General features: G+C 51.4%; 2 protein-coding genes and 1 long non-coding RNA gene across 11 annotated transcripts in view; 1 reads left to right on the top strand and 2 right to left on the bottom strand.

Annotated features, from left to right (window-relative positions):
• Positions 1-253: 253 nt before the first annotated feature.
• SOX7 (SRY-box transcription factor 7) lies at positions 254-5528 on the bottom strand. Its single transcript, XM_086414745.1, has 2 exons — positions 4850-5528; positions 254-1320 (listed from the first exon to the last, which is right to left on the bottom strand). The coding sequence occupies exons 1-2, from the start codon at positions 5526-5528 to the stop codon at positions 395-397; spliced, it is 1605 nt and encodes a 534-aa protein (XP_086270871.1). The 3' UTR covers positions 254-394.
• Positions 5439-21483, top strand: LOC147366612 (uncharacterized). 8 transcript variants are annotated; one of them, XR_015169400.1, is made up of 7 exons: positions 5439-5575; positions 6648-6755; positions 7235-7370; positions 9869-9925; positions 10487-10646; positions 20700-20838; positions 20952-21483. It is a non-coding gene; the product is annotated as an uncharacterized LOC147366612 (long non-coding RNA). The 8 variants fall into 8 exon arrangements; XR_015169397.1 differs by having other exon boundaries at positions 5473-5611; XR_015169396.1 differs by having other exon boundaries at positions 5473-5611; positions 7235-7469.
• PINX1 (PIN2 (TERF1) interacting telomerase inhibitor 1) overlaps positions 21466-22490 on the bottom strand; it is a 66273-nt gene continuing 65248 nt past the window's right edge. For both annotated transcript variants that reach the window (XM_086414746.1, XM_086414747.1), the window contains exon 7: positions 21466-22161. In XM_086414746.1, the coding sequence (XP_086270872.1) occupies positions 21700-22161 (462 nt within the window). In that variant the 3' untranslated portion in view covers positions 21466-21699. The remainder of the gene's footprint in view (positions 22162-22490) is intronic.

The following is a 22490-nucleotide window of genomic DNA, read 5'->3' as shown; positions in this document are numbered from 1 at the left end:
CTCCTCACCTGCAAGACCAAAGGTCAGGACGGCAGGACCCCTGCAGCTGTGTCAGAAGCGGCAGGGATGCGAATGTTGCTGGGCTTTTCCCGAATTTGTTTCCGGATTGAAAACTGGGAGGAGAGGTCAGTGAAAACTCTACCGGGAAATAGCGTCCTCAGCAACGACCGCGCCTGATTCCCAGGGTGGAGCCAATGGAAACTCTTTTGAAGGAATATACTCAGAACACTGGCCGCAGCGGGGCGGGGCGGAGGGGAAGGGGCGGGGGAGGGGCCCCGGACCCGCAGAGCCTGTCGGCGCGCGGCTCGTGGAAGTGTGTGCCCACCCCGGGGCGCTGCGCTCGGCGCGGGAAGGACCGGCGGCGGCGAGGCCGGCCGGATGGGCCGCCCGGGCTCTATGACACACTGTAGCTGTTGTAGTACGTGGCCGTGGCATCAGCCAGCACGGAAATGAGGCTGGTCTCTGTGGGGCCCGTCGGTGTCACCTGAGAGACCGCGCCCTGCGCGCTGAGGGCCCCAGCGGCAGAGTCTGGGTGGCCAGGAGTGTTCAAGTACTGGTCGAATTCATTGCGATCCATGTCCCCCAGGAGTTCCACCTGGCTCAGCTGATCCAGGGCTTCGAAGCCGGGATGCTCGGGAGGCGGGGAGAGCTGGCCCAGGTGGGCGTGCAGGTTGGAGTGGAGAGGCGGGTAGGCGGCCTGGGAGTAATAGGCTGGAGACGGGGGACAGCCAGGCACGGTGGACATCATAGAGACGCCCGAGGACTGACCGAGGGCCAGGGAGCCCAGGGGGTGGCCGCAGTGGAGGGGGTTGGGGGCGTACTCCGGGGAGTAGGGGGGCCCCGGCAGGTGGGCGATGCGGCGGGAGTGCGCATGGTCCTCCTGGCAAGGGGAGGAGAAGAAGGTCTGCTCCGGCTCCAGCACGTCCAAGGGTGACATCTCCGGCGGGGTGGGCAGCCCGTAGGGGTACGCGTCCACGCTGCCCGGGGTGCCGCCGCCGCCGCTGCCGCCGGCCGGGCCGTCGTGGAAGCAGCCCCGCAGGCCGGGCAGCGCGGAGCCCGGAGAGTACTCACCCCGGTCCTCCTTCTCCCCTGGCGCCCCCCGGCAGCCGCCCCGCTTCTCGGGCAGGGAGTTCTGGTCGCGGGAGAGCGAGCTGAGCAGGAAGCCTGGGTCCACGCGCTTGCACAGGCGCTTGGCTTGCTTCTTCCTGCGTGGCCGGTACTTGTAGTTGGGGTAGTCCTGCATGTGCTGCAGTCGCAGCCGCTCCGCCTCGTCCACGTAGGGCCTCTTCTGGGACAGCGTCAGCGCCTTCCACGACTTTCCTGCTCACACAAGTCAGACAAGGCCGCCGTCAGCCTCTGCGCAGCTCGGCTCGGGGCGCCCGGTGCACCTGTCTCGACTGGGGCCGCCGAGCATCGCACACACCTGCTGCCTCGAGTCCCCTGTCCCTCCCCCCAACCCAGTGCCCCCTCTTCACACAAGGCACCCCACACTCCGCACCCTCTTCTCAGCCCACATCCTGCACGTGCAGTAAGGCCAAACCAACCTCTCCCACTTGCCTGCTCCAAGGCACTCGAGCAAAAGACACACACACACACACACACACACACACACACACACACACACACACACACGATCATGGCACCTCTCCTATCAAAGCCACCGGACAACAGGAATGTATAAACAGTGTGAGCTTCTCAGTGAAGGGTCCACCTAACCCAATATCACCCACAGGACAAAAATATGTAGACTACAACATTGATTTGGGCTCCCTTTTACCTTCTGAGGGTCAGTTCTTATCATTTGTGCATCCTAATGAAACTTCTGCCTTCCTAGGTTATCGCTGCCCTTCGGGAAGTGACACTATATTATTTGTGGCATACATCTATCACAGCTTTCTTGTGAGGGTACTCAGGATCAGTCAACAGCTTCACAGATGGAGGTAAAATTACAAGATGTAAATTACAGGATCTCATTTATGGCAACAGAGGATTAGCTCTTATATCTGAAGGTCAAACAGAACCTTCATGCCACACACACACACACAAGCTATGGCTTCTAACTGTTTACTGTGACCATGGGAGAGGGCACCTTATCAGTCACTGACTCTCCATGTAGAAGTAAACCCCTTACCTTCCCTGGATCTTTGTTTTCCCTGCAGTAAAAAATATACTGTGATGCTCCCCAAAATGCTCTTCTGAAGAAGCATCCCACACTTGTGTCCCACTGGTGCACAAATGCTGCTCTCATGTGTATTTTCCATTCATCCTTTTCACTTGTGTGTTATTGTGTAGATTAGTGTCTCTTTCTTTCTTAAAGCATATTGCCCATCCTGCTGCAGGTTTTCTAAAGGTCACTTCTGGACACCTTAGATGGTTACCTCCTAGGGTAGGCTTGGGAACTTAAGTTCCCCTATGACTCTACTGTATCCTGAAGTTTGAGACAAATTGCTCAGAGGGCAGCCCCCTGCCCCAAATCTTGGAAGGCAAGGGGCTGCATCTCCCACCCAGAGCCCTCGGCACAGGGCCAAGTCCAGAGCTATGTATGTGGTTGCCCTTCATGGGGGTGCCCTTCATGGGGGCTGGCCCTGGGTGTCAGGTACACAGAGGGGGCTGGAGGAAGGTGATTATCCAGTACCGTTTGGATGAAAGTATGTAACACTATTCCAGTGAAGTTGTCAATTAATACAGTTAGCTCTCACTTGAAAAGACAACTTTAAAAGTGTCAGGAACTCCAATTTTAGTATATGTGCTGCCGAAGCGAGCACTGTCAGGAACTCCAGATTTGGAGTTGGCCATTAGTTTCTAGCCTGTGGTTAAGGCCACAAGTTGTGGCAAGAGGTCCAAGACCCAGACACACCCACACCCTGACTGTGGACTGAATATAAAATGTGACTCAAAGTTTCTGAGTGTACCGAGATATTGTAGTATTCATAAAATATAGGTTCATTTTAAAAACCACTAAATGTATAACTGTCTTTACCTGCTTTCTCATCCATAACATACATGAGTGCTACTGTGTGAAGTTTTTAGAGTCAAAGACTGGAGAGCTAATAGTCAAAAAAGTCTGGGCTCTCGCATTCAGCCCTTTCCCTTTCCTAAGTCAGAAAGGAAAGGGCTGGGCAAGATCATGGGCTTGGGATGGAAATAGATCATCCTGCTGCCCCCTCCGCTTCAGCAGGTGTAGAAAATCCACATTTTTCAAAGCAACACTAGGTCAGTTTCCTTTCCCTAGTGCCAGGGGCTGTGTGGTTAAGCAGGAAGGAATCCATATCTTTCCTGCAAAATGCACTGTAACCTCTAGAAGCCTAAGTGCCAACTGCCAAGAGGAATCAGCTCACAGGAGGCATTTGTCACCCAAGTCCCTTTGCCTGTCCTTTCCCTGGGAGCAGGCAGCCCCAGTCCTACAAGGCTCTCCAAACTGAGTTCTCCCACCCTTGGCTGGGCCTGCTCTATCCTCGTCACAAGAGCTGTGCTTGGGCAACAGGCATAGCACCTGGGTCACACCAAAAATTACATTTAGGGGCTCACCGAAAAAAAAATGTTTTCATTGCTTTAGAAATCTCAAGAAAAATATAAACTTTCTGCTTTAAGAAACTGTTTTATTATTGTATATCTTAATATATTTGTCTTTATGCCAACACATTATAAAGTATGATTTTAAGTATTTTTTTTCTGGGACAGGGCTGGCTAAGACACACTGGCCCACTAACTCGTCCTGGGAACAGCTAGCCAAGGGGGCTGGGCAGAGGGTGGGAGACTCTTTGAAACCGGCACTCTATCAGCTGCTTTGAAAGGGCAATCAAACTGCAAGAGGACCCTTTCTGCCAGAGGGCCTGTGGCTTCAGACAGCACAAAGAGGGGTGTCAGGCCTCATTCCACCGATCTGGGGAAGGAGCCCCAAGCTCCAGCGGAAAAAGGAAAAAGAAAAGGCTCCAAGATGGGCCGGGTGGGGTTGCTGGGGGCAGGGCCAGCCTCGGGTGACCACACACTGTCCTTTTTTACAGGGCCTGGCGCCTGCTGGGCACACAAAGTGCTTTGAAAGGTTCCCATCCGTCAAAATGAATAAAAACTACCACAAAGGGCAAAGAGATTAGGTGTTGGCTGGAGCTGATATAGTGCCCAGCTTCTGACAGTGGAGAGAGAAGCCCCCGGCCTCCAGAACATCCTTTCTCTATTGGCCTGACTTGTCCCCAGTCCAGCGTCCGGGGCTGGGACCGCAGGGCAGCCCTGGGGAATTGGCCGGGTTCTCGGACATACCCGCACAGGCCGTCCTAAGCATCCGAATCAAATTTTCTACACTCCTGCGACTGGGAAAGAGGCTCGAATCAAGTCCATTTTGCTGTTGGTTTGATAATTAAGTTAAAGCAGGAATGCGCCACCGCAAGGTCTCTCTTCACCAATATTCGTTAATGAGAGGTACGACTTCCTGTGACTGTGCCCGTGGTGAAGTTCAGCGGATGATGGGTTTTCCTGCTCCCTTACACCCGACCTGTCCGTGCGCGCGAGGATCTCCCTAGCCGAGTCCCCGCACCAGGCCGCAGCTCGGACCCGCCCGTGCCCCAGGGCCCCTAACTCTGCTCCCGTCTCTTACAGTGGGCCTCCCCGGCCACCCCGGCGGGCCGTGCCAGTTCACTCTGGGCCTGGTCAACGCGTCCCTGCTCGGAATCCCAGTCCCCGCGCGCACACCCACGCTCGCCCAGATGCCCAGCGGGCACGGTGCGCGCCCCCGTGGGTCCGCACGCCGAGTCTGTCCCACCCTCGCCCCGCGCGCCCTCACTACACCCGCCCGGCCTCCAGCCGCCAGACCCCCGCCCGCCGACTTCGGGCCGCGCCCCGCCTGCTCACTCACCCAGCATCTTGCTGAGCTCCGCGTTGTGCAGGTCCGGGTTCTGCACCGCCAGACGTTTCCTCTCGTCCTTGGCCCACACCATGAAGGCGTTCATGGGCCGCCGGATACGGCTCTCCGAGCCCTTGTCCCCCGGCGGGCGGGGGGCGGCCGGCGGCGACAGCCCGTCCGACAGCTCGGCTTCCAGGGCAGGGCACTCGAGACCCTCAGGCCACGGGTAAGTTCCTAGCAGCGAGGCCATGGCCGCACGGGGGTCGGCTCGCTTCGCGTCGTCGGGCCGGCGCTGACCTGGCCCTCGCACCGGTTGGGGCGTCCAACTTGGCCGGCAGCCGCGGCCCGGCCCCTTATTTATCAGCTTCGAGAGGCCGCGTCCTCCAATGACTCTCGAAGGCGGCGCGGCCCCTCCCTCCTTCACGGCGCGGGCCCCCTCCCTGCGTCCCGGGCCACAGCGTCCCCGCTCCGACCTGCCGGGAGGAGAGGCGGGAGGCGGGCCGCTTCCCCAGCGTGCGCCCGCCCCCGGCCCGCCCCTCCGCCTCCCAGGTGGTTCCCGGGGATCAGTGCCCCGAAGCCCCGGGGCCGCCCCTCGGCCCGCTAGCTCACAGCGCAGGTGCCTCCGGCCGGGAGGAGGGAGCCGCCGGTGATCGCGGGGCCGGGGAGCGGGAGCCGGACTCCAGCCCTTCATCCCGACTAGCCGCGGCCTCCCGGGGCCAGGTTCCGCCGGCTCCTCCCGTGCGTGGAATCCTACGAAGAATAGAAGCCAAACAGGTTTCGCTGGGAATGGCCGGGCACGAGTGACTTTTGGCCGTGACACCCGGCCTTTGAACTCTTCTTGACAGAACACACTTCGTGCTTTTGTAAATGACCTGGGCGGCGACAATCTCGCCCCCCAACCCCAGCCGACTTGGGCAGCCAGAGAGACTGGGGTGGGGGTGGGGGGCTGGATCCCGTTTCGGGTTCCCCGTGGCACCCACTGGAGGGTCCCCTCGATGCTCAGCAGCTCCCTGGCTCTTCAGAGAGCATGCCTGCAGCCTCAGTTCTCTCATTCACCCTGGCCTCTGTCGTCTCTTTTTTTGTACCTTTACCCCCACCCCACCCTGGTCTCTGGCGTCCCAGCCTCCAGCTCCCTCCCTCCGGCCTTTCTCTGGCGAAATTCCCTTTTCCTGTGTTCTCTGTTCTCTGCTAACCATCAGTCCTGCTTCTCAGAGCAGAGTCCTTCTGTCCCTCCACCCCTGCCGTCTGACCATCCTAGACTTTGGCACCACCTGGGCTGCTGAGTTCTCCTCCTCCTGACACCTCCCCCCACCTTACCCCCTAGACCAGACTGGGCCTGCCCTCCACTGCAAGGCTTGCGGGCTGGAAGCTCAGGGCCCTCCATCGGGCATGGGAAGCCCTGCTCAGAGGACAGCTCCTCATCCTGCTTTATCGTGTGAATAGGGGCGAATAAGTGGATGAATAAACGAGTGAGCAGATATGGCTTAGACACACGCTACTATATAAAACAGGGAAGTCCTGAGGAATCCGATCCTGTAATCGGATCCACCGTGTATTTACTGAGCAGCCATCCCAGTGCAGGGCTCCGCAGAGGTGACCCTGAAAGCACTGGCACTGGGAGAGAGGACCATGGGTTTGGGTCTGGAGGCAGGACCTGTTTTCAATGCTGGGCTACTTAATGCATGACTCAGGGCTCCTCTCCCAGTCCAAAATGTGGAGGAGGATAAGACTGACCTCACAGGGCTGTGTATGAAAGCTGAAACTCCATACATAAATGACGGTTGATGTTAATATAACTGTTCACATGCAGCCATAAATTCTAAGCCTGGACTTCAGGGTCCCTGCGTGCAGTGACTGAGTTCACAGGCGCCTCTGTGGGCAACGTACTCTCCGGAAGCAGCACCAGGGCTAAGACTTGGTAAGTGGAAGGAAAAATCCAACTTCTCGTTTTCAAGTCCCACTTGCAACCTACAGCGCCCCGGGTTTTACACGTAGAATAGATTGCCTAGTTTTCCTACCTCCTTCAGCCAAGACCCAGAGGCAGCACCCTAGGCTCCAGCTCTCCACCCCGAGTGGAGCGGGCGGAGCTGGCTAGCACAGGGGACCGGGAGGGGTGGGGGTGATTTGCATAGTGAGTGTGTCCGCGGTCTAGGTGGACTTTCGTATTTAGGGACGCCTAGGCCGTTTCCTCTGTTGAACTCCTCTGCCAGAAATCTCTCAATTAAAATCTCCAGACCGGAATGCTCCGTGAACCTCGGGGGTCTAGGGCCGCACCTGGCCAGGGGTGACCCTAGTCGTAGAGATAGAGAAAGGATCCCCGCAGGGGTATTTGCGCGGCAGCCCATGGACCCCTGGAAGGACTCTACCCTTTTTAACTGCACTGCCTCTCCCGGACAGGACGATGGTCCGCAGGATCAGAAGCCTCTAGGGGACAGCGCCCCCTTCCCGGCCGCGGGCGTCCCCTTCCCCGCCTGCAGCCTCGGGCGCTCTCGGTGCGCGGTTCCGGAGCAGAGTGCACGCAGTCAGGCACCAGGTGAGGAAGATGCTCCGGCGCCGGGGAGCGTAGAGTTGTCCAGAAGGATTCCAAAGTCCGACAGCAAGATGGAGAAAACGGCGAGGGCAGAGAGAATAGGTATTGCGGTTGTTGTCTACAGTAATAATTTCTGGCATTTCGTCGGACAGAGCGCGAGAGCCTGGATTGTGCAGGACCTTGGCGTTAAACGCCGTGTTGCCAACAGGGGCTCCGCCCAGACCGCGTGAGCTGTGAGCACGCAGGAACTCGGGCTCTTTCGCTCTCTCCCTTTCTTTGTTTCTTCATTGATTTGAATCTACTCATTGATTCACCTGGGCAACTTTATGCAAACGCGCCCTGGTGCGGGCGGCGCTCAGGGGTGCTGGGTAGCTGTGACCCCGGCTGCCTCTCCGACCTTCGGTACCTGAGCTCCAAGGGTCCCCAAAGCCCGGGGCTCAGAAGGCTGAGCGAGAGGGGCCAGGACTGGAAGTCCTCCGAGGCATCCCCATACCTGTCTGGCCAGCGCTGGGCCCAGGACCTGTCTGGCCAGTTGTTGGCAGAGGTTCATCTGTGGAGATAGCGAGGTGGATTCAGGGCAATTATGCCAAGAAGGACTGAGATGTATAAGTCTGCAGTGCCGGGTCCTGCGGGTGCTTGGACCCACCGCAGGATGGGATGCGGGTTCCCGCATCCGTGGACAGTAGAGCCAAGGGTTTCCCATGTGAAGATTCAGGGGGACAGTGGACCTGTCTGCTCACGGACTGAGCCTTACTCTTGCGGTGTGTATTGTGCGAACTCTCCCCTCTCTCTCACATGACTTTTTTCCATCTTCCCTTTTCTGTTTCCTTTCCTCCTTCCCTGCTTCGCTGCTCACCTCCTTCTCTTTCCAGTCCCCGCCCCCCTCCTTCCCCTTTCTCCTGCTTCCCCTCTCTCCTTCCTCTCCTCTCCTCTCTCTCCCCTCTCCCCTCCCCCCCATCTTCCTTTAGGTCTGTAGTTCACTGAACAGCATTTACAGGAGCACAGGACGTGAAGTCAGAAACCGGTTACTTCAAGTTACTAGTGGTGTGATGATAGTCCATTCACCTGATCTCAGCCTCAGTTTCTTCGCCAGTAAAATGGGAATAATACAGGATTCCTGACATGGTGTTTTTGAAAGAACCTCAGGCATCCGGTCCCATCACTTCGTGACGGATAGATGGGGAAACAGTGGAAACAGTGGCTGGCTTTGTTTTTCTAGGCTCCAAAATCACTGCAGATGGTGATTGCAGCCATGAAATTAAAAGACGCTTACTCCTTGGAAGGAAAGTTATGACCAACCTAGATAGCATATTCAAAAGCAGAGACATCACTTTGCCAACAAAGGTCCATCTAGTCAAGGCTATGGTTTTCCCAGTGGTCGTGTATTGGATGTGAGAGTTGGACTATAAAGAAAACTGAGCACCAAAGAATTGATGCTTTTGAACTGTGATGTTGGAGAAGACTCTTGAGAGTCCCTTGGACTGCAGGGAGATCCAACCAGTCCATCCTAAAGGAGATCAGTCCTGGGTGTTCATTGGAAGGACTGATGTTGAAGCTGAAACTCCAATACTTTGGCCACCTGATGCAAAGAGCTGACTCACTGGAAAAGACCCTGATGAGGGCAGGAAGAGAAGGGGACAAACAGAGGATGAGATGGTTGGATGGCATCACCGACTCGATGGACATGGGTTTGGGTGGACTCCGGGAGTTGGTGATGGACAGGGATGCCTGGCGTGCTGCAGTTCATGGGGTCCCAAAGAGTCAGACACGACTGAGCCACTGAACTGAGTTCAATGTGCACCTTAAATAACTGTGAAATGTTATACAATAATGAACGGATGGGACCTTAAATATAGAATTAATAGGGTTCAGCCCACAAAACTTTCCCCTCGAGGATCTTTCCTGATTCTATTCCCAACTGAAGAGTTTTGGTGATTCTAGAAGGAGAGAGAAGGCAGGGGGCACACATTCTTGCCTCGAGGCAGCAGCCCTGGCTCTGGACCCTGGACTCTGCTCAGGACCACATCTGGTTGGCCACACTGAGCTGGGGCTGCCACAGCTCCCAACCCTACCCTCTGTGGTTTTGTGCACGTGTCTTATCAGGGCTTTCTGTCCCTCACACCAGGCTGGAGGTCAAAATCATCATCACCAGGATGATCACCTTTGTTCACACAGATTTATCTTTGCTCCACTGACAGTCCTTGTAAAGGTCATTCCCAGCTCATCCTTGCCTCCATACAACCCTCTGTGAATTAGGCATCCCAGATGGTAGTATTAATTCCCAGATAAGGCAGGTGGCAGAGCAGAGACCTGAATCCACATCTCTCATCCTCAGGTCTCTACTCCTCAGTTCTGGGGCTCCCCTGTGTCGGCTTCTGACTCAGATCAGAGCCCCACTCCAGACAGAAGTGCTTTTCACCAGCACTGATGGTTAGTGCCAGTTCTGGTGCTTCTGATCAGAACATAAGTGCTTCTAACCCCTGCTTGTCTACCCTCTCCAGATGCATCACTCAAGTTCCACTGGACCTTTCCTCCTCAAAGGGCACTTGAAGTTCAAGGTAAGGTGAAAAGCAAGTGGGTTAACCCTGTTGGCTACAGGGAAGGTGCATGCTGAAGAGGCGGGAGACCTGGTCTAGGCCTGCTGGCTGCCTTCTCCTTCCTCCTGCCCCGCCACCTCCAGGCCTGACTTCCCTCTAAGAAACAGAGTTTCTCTTTCAGCCAACAGATATCTCTTCACAGTCAGAAGTTTAGGAGAAATTCATCATGTTCTTGGATTTAGAATAATTTGGGGGGATTAAACCAGACAGCAGAGATGTGTGATACACCTGGAGGGTTACCTGAGTGGACACAGGACACCTGGACAGACTTCCACAGCATCCTAGATGTGACAGCTACTCTACAGGACACTTGTGGGAGGTGGGAATAGGATTTTCAGATGACATTGCTCCTGAGTGTGGGTAGCAGAGACCCCTGGTAACATCAAAACCCTTGATGTTCGGATTCAAGAGTAGAGAAACCCCAGGGGTAGAGAAACTTGGGGTTTCCCAGATCAGACTCTCTGGTTACTACAGAATGCCCCTCTACCTGTGTGTTTATCTCTGATCAGTCACATCTCTCAGTGAATAGGGGACAGATCCTGACTTAGAGCCAGAAGTCCAGTCCCATCTGGGCACATCTGAGCAAGTCTCTCAGCCAGCACACAGGGTGGAAAGCCTCGGAGGCCCAGGGAACCGCTGAGGGGCTGGCCTGTGTTGCGTACGTACCCAAGACAGCGCCCAGGTAAGCGGTGCTCATCCTGGGATCTGTGTTTGCCCCCTCCCTAGCACCGAGGGCCAGGAGAGTTCCATGTCAAGAACAGACATTTTCTACGTTAATTTTCTCCTGCTCCACTCTGAACAATGATCAGATTTCCTTCTGTAAGGGAGCATGCATGTAGAATGACTGCGCTGAAATGATCTTTATTTTTTTAATGTTTATTTGTGTGTGTGTGTGTGTGTGTGTGTGTGTGTGTGTGTGTGTGTGATGGCTGCACAGGGTCTACACTGCAGCAAGCAAGGAACTTTAGTTGCAGCAGGCGAACTCTTAGTTGGGTCACGTGGGATCTAGTTCCCTGACCAGGGATAGACTCCAGGCGCCCTGCATTGGGAGTCTTAGCCACTGGACCACCAGGGAAAGTCCCTGAAATGATCTCTACTTGGTCAGAAGCTAACTCTCAGACAAATTTAAATGAAAAACCAGCAAATGACAAGAAAAACTAACAACTGGTTCAAGGAGGTATGTTTCTATCTCTTCAATTCTACTGTCTCTTCTTTTCAAATGTCTCAGAGGAAGAAGAGAAACTGGCTAGGGGTCGCCTATAATTAATACAAAATGGGAAATATGTCTTTTCTGAGCCTCTGTGCACACATGTGAGGATAATGAGTGACATGGTGAGGCAGAACTGATAGCGATCTCATCACGGGGCACTCTGTCATCAGCCAGCAATTCTGGTGTGAGAAAGCAAGGATACTTCTTAATTTGTTTGGCTCTAGGTGATCGATTTACTGGGTGGGTTTCAAGCTACCATTATTTTATGTTTTGTTTTTTAATCAGGTGCTCATTGAGGTTTTGGCACCCCACTCCAGTGCTCTTGCCTGGAAAATCCCATGGACGGAGGAGCCTGGTGGGCTGCGGTCCATGGGGTCGAGAGGAGTCGAACACGACTGAGCGACTTCACTTTCACTTTCCACTTTCATGCATTGGAGAAGGAGATGGCAACCCACTCCAGTGTTCTTGCCTGGAGAGTCCCAGGGACGGTGGAGCCTGGTGGGCTCCGTCTATGGGGTCGCACAGAGTCGGACACGACTGAAGTGACTTAGCAGCAGCAGCAGCACCGAGGTTCAGTGTACCCACAGAGAAGTGCACAGACGTGCGTGCTGGCAGAGATTTCCCAGGGACCACACCTGCGTAAGCAGTGCTCACATCATGTAACAGAATGCTGCTCCCACTGCCACTAACTTTGAAACTCCTTTAGGGCAGGGACTGGGTAAAAAAAAATCAGTTAATCCAATTTATCCAAGACAGGAAAACAGGAGAAAAGAAACAACAAACAAAAAAACATATGGGACAAATAGAAAACACTATAAGATGTTAGATTACAACCCAACCATATCAATGATCACAATAAGCATTTATGACCAAGCTACTCCATTTAAAAGGCAGCAATTGTCAGATTGGATAAAAAGAAGCAAGACTCAAACTGCATGGTGACTGTAAAGAAATCCACTTTAAACACAAAGATACAGATGAATTAAAAGTAAAAGAACGGGAATTTTGGTTTCTAGTTTGCCATGCAAGTTATCAGTCACATTCGTGTTGTTCACTCACTAAGTTACGTCCGACTCTTTGCGACCCCGTGGACTGCAGTGTGCCAGCTTACCTGTCCTTCACTATCTCCCAGAGTTTGTGCAAATTCATGTCCACTGAGTCAGTAATGCCATCCAACCATCTGATCCTCTGCTGCCCCCTTCTCCTTTTGCCTTCAGTCTTTCCCAGCATCAGGGTCTTTTTCAGTGAGTCAGTTCTCTATATCAGGTGGCCAAAGTCCTTCCAATGAATATTCAGGGCTGATTTCCTCTAGGATTGACTGGTTTGATCTCCTTGCAGTCCAAGGGACTCTCAAGAGTCTTCTCCAACACCATAGTTCAAAAGCATCAATTCTTCAGCACTCAGCTTTCTTTATGGTCCACATCTTACATCTGTACGTGACTACTGGTAAAACCAAAGCTTGGACTATACAGATTTTTATTGGCAAAGTAATATCACTGCTTTTTTAATACACTGTCTAGATTTGTCATAGCTTTTCTTCCAAGGAACAAGCATCTTTTAACTTCATAGCTACAGTCACTGTCTGCAGTGATTTTGGAGCCCAGGAGTGTAAAATCAGTCACTGTTTCCACTTTTTCCCCTTCTATTTGCCGTGAAGTGATGGGACCAGATCTTAGTTTTTGAATGTTGAGTTTTAAACCAGCCAAGTCACATTCTAACAATACAAAAAAAAGATGAACAAACCAAAAATCAACAATCTTTTTAGATCCATCAGAGAATTCGGTCACAGGATGTGAGATAATAGAAAATATATACTGGTCTCTGCCTCTGGTTCCTGGCACAGAGTTCCCAAAGCCCTTGTAAATTCCTAAGTGATAAGAGCACTGGGGGCATCTTTTGTTCTATTGAGGTAACTCTGGGTGGGCATCTGGACAGGGGCTGGTCACCAGAAAGACCAAAGCATAATTAGAAGCTTGGAATTTTCAGCCCCACCCTCCATCCTCCTGAGAAGGGAAAGGGGCTGAAAATAGAGTTGACAATTGATCATGCCTACATGAAAAAACCTCCATAAAAATCCTGAAGTACAGTATTCAGAGAGCCTTCAAGATGATGAACACATCCACATCAGGAGGGTGATGCACCCCCAGCTTCAGGGGACAGAAGTTCCTGTGCTGGGGACCCTCCCAGACCTCTGACCTATGTATCTCTTCATCTGGCTGTTCATGTGTATCCTTTATCTCATCCTTTAATAAACTGGTAAGCATAAGGAAGAGTTTCCCTGAGTTCTTGCAATTTGATCATACCCAAGGAGCGGGGTATTGGAACCTCTGATCTGTAGTTTGTTGGTCAGAAGCAGGCAATAACCTGGGTTTGCAGCTGGGGTCTGAAGTGCGGCAGGGGGCCCCGGGGGGGGCAGTCTTTTGAGACTGAATCCTTAACCTGTGGGGTTTGATGCTATCTCTGGGTAGATGGTGTCAGGAGTTAAAATTGTAGAACACCCAGGTGGTATTGCAGAAAATTGCTTGGTGAAAAACCACACTTTTGGTGACCAGAAATGAAGTGTTTTGTGTGAGTTAGTAAAGGAGAGTCATCGGGAAGAAACATACAGTAGGGAAGAACTGGTCTGTTTGCGTTCCCCACCCCCGCCACATTCAGGAGACAAACACTGAGGTTTTGTCCAAACACAGGACAAACTGATGCTCCTGAGACTGGAGAGACATATAGATGGATATGGAAGAGTGGTAACTTAGCAGAGGACAAACCCTGAGGATAGACCTCCTCGGGAAGCAGCACCAGATTCCTTTTTACCCAGTACATCATGTCTGGCTTTCAACAAAAAGTTTACAAATTATACTAAACGGCAAAACACACAGTTTGAAAAGAAGGAGCAAGTATCAGAGTAAATTCAGATATGACAGGGATGTTGTGGTTATCAGACTGGGAATTTCAACTGTGGTCAGTAATTCCTTGGTGGTCCAGTAGTTAGGATCCCTCACTTCCACTGAAAGGGCATAGGTTCAGTCCCCTGATCTGGGAACTAAGGCCCCACAAGCCTTGCGGTGTGGCCAAAAAACAGAGAAAAATCTCTATGATTAAATGTGCTAAAGGTCTAGTGGAAAAACTAGACAACATTCAAAAACAGATGGGTAATATAAGCCGGTAGATGGGAATTCCAGGAAAGAGTAAAAAAGAGACGCTCAAAATCAAAAACACTGTCACAGAAGTGAAGAATGCCTTTTGGGTTCATTTGTAGACTGCACACAGCTGAGCAAAGAGTCAGTGAGCTTGAGGACATGTCAATAAAAAGGCCCCAAACTGAAAAGCAAAGAGAAAAAAGAAAAAAGAAACAGTATATTCAAGCACGATGATTCAACTACAAAAGATGTGACGTGTTAGTCACTCAGACATGTCTGACTCTTTGCAACCCCATGGACTGTAGCCTGCCAGGCTCCTCTGTCCATGGGATTTCCCAGGCAAGAATACAACAGTGGGTTTCCATTTCCTTTTTCAAGAGATCTTCCCGACCCAGGCTTCCATGCTCAAATGGACTAAGTTACACCTTGAGCAAAACTAATTCAACTATTCAAAACAAAAATCAAATGTAGTACCCATCACCTTTCCAGGATCAAGAAAGGTTTGGGCCTGGGGAGACACCATTCCAACGGCTACTTCATGAACGAATGACTTTGGTCAAGGTACTTAGAAACTCTAAGCCTCTTTCTTCAAGACAGGGAATGTAATACAGTGGCTCTTATGGTGTTGAGGAGAGCAGAATTGCTTTTCTCAGGGACGGATATTTGGAAGGGTCCTCTGGTTTGGAAGCCTGAGTACACTTGTCGCCGCGCTCCTGGCACCGGCTCACACTGTGCGCTCATCTCAGGTTGGCAGCACCTCACCCCATCATGGCAGGATGTTGTAATCCCTCCAGGCTGAATTGCAACAACTTGCTTGACTCAGCCCACCAAGGAGACCCAGGGAGGGCAGGATCCGGAGTCTGTCACCTGAGAAATCTGAGTCAATGTGACCACACCCAGCCTGCCTCAGGGCCCAGCCCACAGCTCACCTCCCAGTGGGAGTGCTAAGCCCTCTTGGGACTCTTATGTCTTCAGGATGATCTGGCCACACCTTCCTCTGCTGCACCCAGAGCTGGTCACCCACGAAGGGGTTCGGGAACCCCCGGTGCCAGGGAGCTGGCTTTGCTGCCAGTACTTCCTCTTCTGAGGGGCCACCAGTGCCTTCCCATGACTGGGGTCCCCAGTTCGTGCGGTGATCTAATTGCTAAAGTGAAGTGAAAGTGATAAGTCACTCAATCGTGTCCGAATCTTTGCAACCCCACGGACTGACTATACAGTCCATGGGATTCTCCAGGACAGGATACTGGAGTGGGTAGCCTTTCCCTTCTCCAGATCTTCCCAACCCAGGGAATGAACTCAGGTCTCTCACATTGCAGGCAGATTTTTTACCAGCTGAGCCACGAGGGAAGCCTGATTTAGTTGCTAAGTTGTGTCCAACTCTTGTGACCCCGTGGACTATAACCCGCCAGGCTCTTCTGTCCATGGGATTTCCTGTAGGCAGCTCTTATGTTCATTTCTCCTCTTGGGCTTGGAGGAAGAGAGGAACTGCATTGAGGCTCTTCTCCAGGTGTTTCACTAAGTCCTTTTCTCGTTTAATTCTACAACCACCACTGGAGGAAGGGAGCCTCGAGAATGGGGCCCTGAGAGGGGCCATTTGAGCTCCCAGTGGCAAGGTGACAAGGAAGGCGTAGGGGTAAAGTGGGGAGAAGTTCGTGATCAAGCCCTCAGGCTGGGTGTGGAGGTCTCAGACATAGGGGTTCTCGTATTGAGAATTGGAAGGAACTACCAAGTTGGGGCTGTGGCTACGGCAGTGCAGCCCTGATTAAGCATCTTCATCTTGGGATACACTTCAGGCCTTCAGAGCATGGTCCCTGCTGTGGTCTCTTCATTTGCTTCTTCATTTAAGGGTCCTCCTGAACCTGTTGTGCGCCAGGCACTGTCCTGGGCGCTCCAGGAATACAAAGATTAACTCTGCCTCCAGAGGCCCTCGACCTGAATGGGGAAAATGATACATCCCAAAGTTGTAACACTGGGCTTCCCAGGTGCCACTCGTGTGAAGAATCTGCCTGCCAACCCACTCCAGTATTCTTGCCTAGGAAATCCCATGGACAGAGGAGCCTGGCGGGCTACAGCCCATGGGGTCCCATGCAGCCCCTCACCAGGGAAAGCCCCAAGGATGAGGGAGAAGGGGACTCCTCTGCCAGCTGAGGTGCTGGGCATTGCCCCTGAGTTCTCACACCTTCATTTCCCCCGGTTCTGAAGGCTGGATGGAATTGGGATCTGCCTTCAGCTCTTTTCCATTTTCTTAACAAATGTTTGTTAATAGGGTTTTTTGCTTGTTTGTTTTTAATTATCTATTCATTTTGCTTTTGACTGTGCTGGGTCTTCGTGGCTTCGTGTAGGCTTTCTCTAGACTCCTTGAGCAGGGCTGTGCTCTAGTTGTGATGCCGACTTCTCACTGCGGGGGTTTCTCTTGCTGCAGAGGACTGGCTACAGAGTGTGGGCTCAATAGTTGTGGCACACGGGTTTAGTTGCCCTGTGGCATGTGGCTCATGCAATCTTCCCGAATCAGGGATCGAATCCATGTTCCCTGTGTTAGCAGGTGGATTCTTATCCACTGCACCACCAGGGAAGTCCTGTTAATAGGCTTTCGTTCCATCTGGGTTCAAAGGGTGTCCCGGCTGTTAGGTGAAGTGAGGCTACCTGTAGGCCACCCCCTCTAGTTCTTCCACACCTGGCTCCCTCACCTGATGTGCAGGTGACAGGAGGGACAAGGGGAAGGGGAGGCTGAGATAGAAGCTGGGGTCTTTCTCACACTCCCCACTTACACAAAACACATTTTTGGATTACTCCATATGGAGGAATGTGGCTTCTCAGGTGGGATAGTGGTAAAGAATCCACCTGCCAATGCAGGAAATGCAGTTTCAATCCCTGGGTTGGGAAGATCCCCTGGAGGAGGAAATGGCAACCCACTCCAGTATTCATGCCCGGGAAATCCCACAGACATAGGAGCCTGGTGGGCTACAGTCTCTGGGGTCACAGAGAGATACCACTGAGCACACACACATATGGAGGATGTGCATATAATTCTGCTTATTTATCACAGAGTTAAAAATGTTGTTAATAAGGGAGATTGTAGGAGAAAGTCACTCTTCAGGTTCAGGTCAAATGAGTCAGCAAAGAATTTCCCAAAGCTCACCACCCAACTTGATAACACCCGCATGAAAGCTGAGGAAGGTGCAGCACCATCAAGCCTGTGTAAACATAGCCAGGTGTCAGGTATGGCCCAGAGTACGTCCCAGGGCATGGCAGCACATTCTCAATGACACAAGTTGGTAGGTCTTGAGGGTGGGTGGACCCTGCAGTGAATTTGTTTCTTTGTCTTGAACTGGCCTGGGCTCAGCCTGAGGTTGGGGCTCAGTAGACGTTTTCAGAACTAATAAATGTCTTTCAGCAACCATGTACTTTTCTCTGAGGAAATGCGACATGGGACATACTAACAGAAAATTTAAGATGAAACTGATTACGAAATTCTTCCTTTGGTCAAATAACTCACTGTACTGTAGTTTTCCTTAAAAGTTGACTACTTATGCAGCGGTAAAGAATCCCCCCCTGCAATGTAGGACACGTGGGTTTGATCCCTGGGTCTGGAAGATCTCCTGCAGAAGGAAATGGCAACCCACTCCAGTATACTGGCCTGGAGAATTCCATGGACAGAGGAGCCTGGCGGGCTCCAGTCCATGAGGTCACAGAGTCGGACACAATTTAGTGATTAAACAGCAGCGCTTACGCAAAAGTTCAGCTCAGGTGGGAGGAAAGCACCCTGCAGCCACTCCTCACTGGCAACCTAGATGCACCCATTCCTACCTACCCTTTCCTACGCACCGCCTCTATCTGCATTCCTGCGCGGACCCCATCACGGCTTTGAGCATGACTTTTGAGTGTATTCAGGATTTCCTAACTGAAGAGCATATTTTCCTCAAGCAGTCTAGTCATCCTCTTTATTAGGACACGATACTAATTTGCTCAGTAATAACTGAGCGCTATAAAACCTGATATCGGAGCATCCAATCTGACCTGGCCAGCTCCACAAGCCAGTGCAACAGGCTCCAAACTGCAGTGGCTGCAGAACCTGCGAGACAAACAGGGTGACGGCAGGGAATTTCTTACTCAAATCTAAGGAAGGCACTGCTGGCCAGACCAGAGGCTGTGCTGGCTGGGGCAGACGGTGCTGACACGTTTCTCTGATGTTGTTCCTAAAAAAGGCAGGTCCTGGCTTGTCCTGCCAGGGTCAGCCAGCAGGTGAGTAGAGAAGAGATACACGCTGTGGTATGAAGAAAATGCTCGTTTTGGTTTCATCTTTCAGTAGCATGAGTATTTTCTACAAATTGGAAGGAATTTCATCTTTGTTTCATAGACTGGCAAACGGTTTAAGGAAGCTGAGTTACTCACACACTATCCCACCAACCTCTTGACCACATTAGAAAAGAAAACCTATTGAGAATTTCTGACGTGCCATGAACCCAAAAGTATTTTCCACAGTTTGTATAAACAATACTAACTCAAGTTAACTGTAAAACTCTTTGCAGTTTGCCAGCTGCTTTCACATACATTCTCATTTAAAAGTAACCAGGGCATGTGAAGAGCATCAGCCATAGAAACTCTTGCTAAGATCCCACATGTCGCATGGCCATGGCCACACACACACAAAATTTTTTTGCTAGGACAGGTGACATCACAAGGGTGAGGACTAAATAAAAAATCGTGGGTGTGTTGGCCAGGGAAGAGAAGGGACTGGAGCATCACCAACCTAGTGATAAAAATTGAAAGAGGTCCTTTTATAAAACACAGTTTACCCATAAAAGGGGATAACAATAATAGTTATCTTACTGGGTTGTTTGAAGACTAAACGAGTTGATTTATTTAAAGTGCTTGGAACAAGGCCGGGCACATAAGACCACATGTAGTGATAATTATTTTCTATTACAATTAACAGTAAAGGAAAGAAGGGCATCACTGACAACATTTAAGAACCCCTTAATGGCAGAAAGATTTTCCTGGGCACCTACATTCCCCCTCTTAAAATTGTAGGATGCCAAAGAAAGCATTGACAGCTACAGTATTAATATATTTTCACCTAGTGAGATAACCTAAGGCAAAAAACATGGCTCATATATTAACTGTTTTTAAAGTATCATACCTATGAAATTCAAGTGTCCAGAGAGCATGCACTTCATTGTTCTAAATTCCACCTTAGATCCAGAAAACTAAGTGACCTGAGAAAGAGCTACTTCAGAAAAATGAAAGCCGAGCATTTCTAGAGAAAATAAAAGATGCTGTGTCAAAGCAAATGGTCACACTGTCTGCTCTTTGCTGCGTGTGTGCCTTTTTCTCAGGCTGCCCTCTTGATTATTAAAATCATTTGGTTCTTTCTGTGGCCCATTAAAATAATCATCACAGTCTACAGGTGCTCTCTGTGAGAGTCACACTTAACTAGTCTTGCGATGTCACTGCCTTGGGTTTCCAACTCTGAGAGCTCCCTGCAGCCCCTCCCTCCTCTGTTCTTCCCACCAGCCCCTGAACCCCAGATGACTGGTGTGCAGCTCCCTGCTCCCTAAATGCCCATTCACTTCCTCCCCCTGCACACAATTCAGCATATTCTTCTGACTCTTCACTTTTATTGGTAAAGGAAGTCAAAGTAAATAAAAGGCAAAAAAAGAAACAAACCCACCCCAGTCTATATACATATAAAGATAATTATCTTTAGGTTTTCTACATGGCCACTCCCTTCTGAAACTCGTTTCATTACAAGACAGGACAAGCAGAGATATCTTGGGCATGTGCCTTCTGGGAAGAAAAGTGACTTTAAAAATCTTTGGTGCTTTATTATACTGGACCTTGCTTGGAATTCTGAACGCTGAGGGCCACAATAAACTCAGAAGCTAGACTTCATAAGAATTTTCCCTGTGGTATGTGTCTGTATACTTTTAAGCAGTTAGCATCATTCAGAGTCTTACGAGACTAAAATCAAACGTACTTCATGCACTTTCTCTGTTTTAAGAATCTCAAGGCCATGCTTCTTCATATATAATGTGTGACCCCAGGGGTTCAGGTCAAGGGCACGAGCTCATCAGGTGGTGGTTGAGTTTTCATTCCTCTTATCCAGGAGAATAGCTACAAGCCAGGTGGAAGGCAGCACACTGCCAGCCCGCGTGCCACAGCCCCGCGGCTCCAGACAGGTCTGCGGGATGGGGAGCAGGCAGCCAGCAAGGGCTGAGAGGAAAACCGGGAACTGAAAATAAGAGGGGAGCAGGGGTGAGGGAGTGCAAGGGTGAAAGGTCGCAGAAGAGAAGAAAGCAGAGGTCAAGAGAACAAAGAGAGCGGGAGAGAGGCAACCACCGCTGGACCGCAAAACCAGCTGCACTTTCCTTTTTCATTCTGTGTCCCAAAGAGGGTGTGACGGTGTCTGCAGTTTTCTGGGGAAACCCGCGTGTAGAGAGTTGAACCATCACACAGGCAGACACGCCAGGGTGTGTCGGGGCGCATATAAACACAGGAGGTGACACCAGTTGGTGTGAGCAAGGCTGAAGGTATCTTTTACACTTTATGTAATATTCATTTATTTTATTAATATTATGGCAGTCTCAATCGTAATGAAATTAACTTCATAAACTTAAGAGTCTCATTCTTTTGTTTTGTTTAGCGTACTGAGGATCTCTTGATGGTCAGCAGTGAAGAAGAGCCCTCTCCAGGGGATCTGTCCTCAGGGATGCGTATCTGACCACCGACTCCCGCTGAGGAACCGCGAGAGGCCTCCTGTGAGAGCTGGGAAGTTAAACTGTGTCCACTGTCACCTCACTGCTTCCAATCTGTAGTCTTGGGGAAGAAGACCTAAAAATACACGGCTGTCACTGCTCAGTGGAAGAGAGAGCATTAAAGCAATTTCCCCCCCACCACCAAACCAGACCAAAACAACTCTCTGATTTGAGAATGTAATCATATAAAACCGACTTGGCAAAAATGCGCGGGCTGGCTATAGAACAAAAAGAACTCTCTGAATGCCTTTTAATCCTTTAATTAGACTAAGTCCTTCAGAAGTGAGCACAGTTCATTGTTACTGAAGGAAACCAAGAGCAAATACAGACGGTGAGAGACACACACGTGTGTGTACATATAACGCTGTGCTCACATGAAGGTGAATAAATGTGCCAAAGGACTCAGAGTCCAGTAAGGAATTTATTTGTGTGTGACAGCCATGATTTGGAACATTGAAAAGTTCTGGGAATAGGATTTGGGAAAACGTGGTGTGGGCGAGACGCGACAGGGGCCAGGCATGTCGGAGGCGGTGCGCACACGGCTCCCTGGGTGAACCCGCCTGACGCCCAGCCAGGGGAGTCTGTCCTGGCAGCGCCCTGACAGCAGAGGAGCTGGGAGGCGCTGCTCCAGAGAACTTATTTGGAACCTTTCTTCTTTTTCACTGGTGTTTCATCTAGTGTACTATCCACTGCTGCCTCAACTTGCTTTGCTCCCTTTTCCTTTTCTTTCCTTTTTTTGGGCTTTGGCGGGGAGTCCTGGTTGTCGAGTGGACCCACGTGACCCTCTCCAGCCTCAGCAGGAGCCCCAGGATTCTCATCCCAGCGAGGGTCCCCCAGCTCACATTCCACTTGGTTTCTCTTCTTCTTGGCCTTAGGTTGGATGTGGTTTTCCACATTTTTATCTTTTGCCTCTTTCTTTCTTTTCTTCCCCCTTTTCCTTTCCACTGGGGTCTCTGAAGCCTCCGGCCCTGCAGCCACGCCTTGAGCTTTGCTCTTCCGCTCCGCCATGCGCCTGGCAAAGTACTCGTGGATGGTGAAGGCACTGGTGGTCGTGGTGGAGGTGTCAGTCTCCTCCGTGGCAGACAGGCTGGGGTGGTCCTGGGGTGGGGAAGAGTGAAAACGGTTATTTATCAGCTAATTATGCTTCACCACATCTAGGAAGCCTCTGCCCGGAGACCCACACGCTTGTCAGCCCGGAGACCTAGCTAGGGGACCAGGTCTCCTCTTGTTTCCTCCTCCTTGCTGGCCAGAGCTGAGCTGCACAACACGGAACAAGGTGGCCAGATGCACCGGCTGAGGACTCTACAGGGTGGGAGGCTGGACTGGAAGATGCTAACTTCACAAGGTAGACGGCAAGTTACCCGGACAGAATTCTGAATGAACAGCTCCTACGCAACAACATGAAAATTGGCAACAAAAGTCCTAGA

Source organism: Bos grunniens, chromosome 8 (assembly GCF_055505025.1).
Source record: "Bos grunniens cultivar Pamir isolate PY7600 chromosome 8, Bosgru_T2T1.0, whole genome shotgun sequence".
Lineage (NCBI taxonomy): Eukaryota > Metazoa > Chordata > Mammalia > Artiodactyla > Bovidae > Bos > Bos grunniens.
The sequence above is the reverse complement of the archived record's forward strand: the minus strand, read 5'-3'. Positions and strand labels throughout refer to the sequence as shown.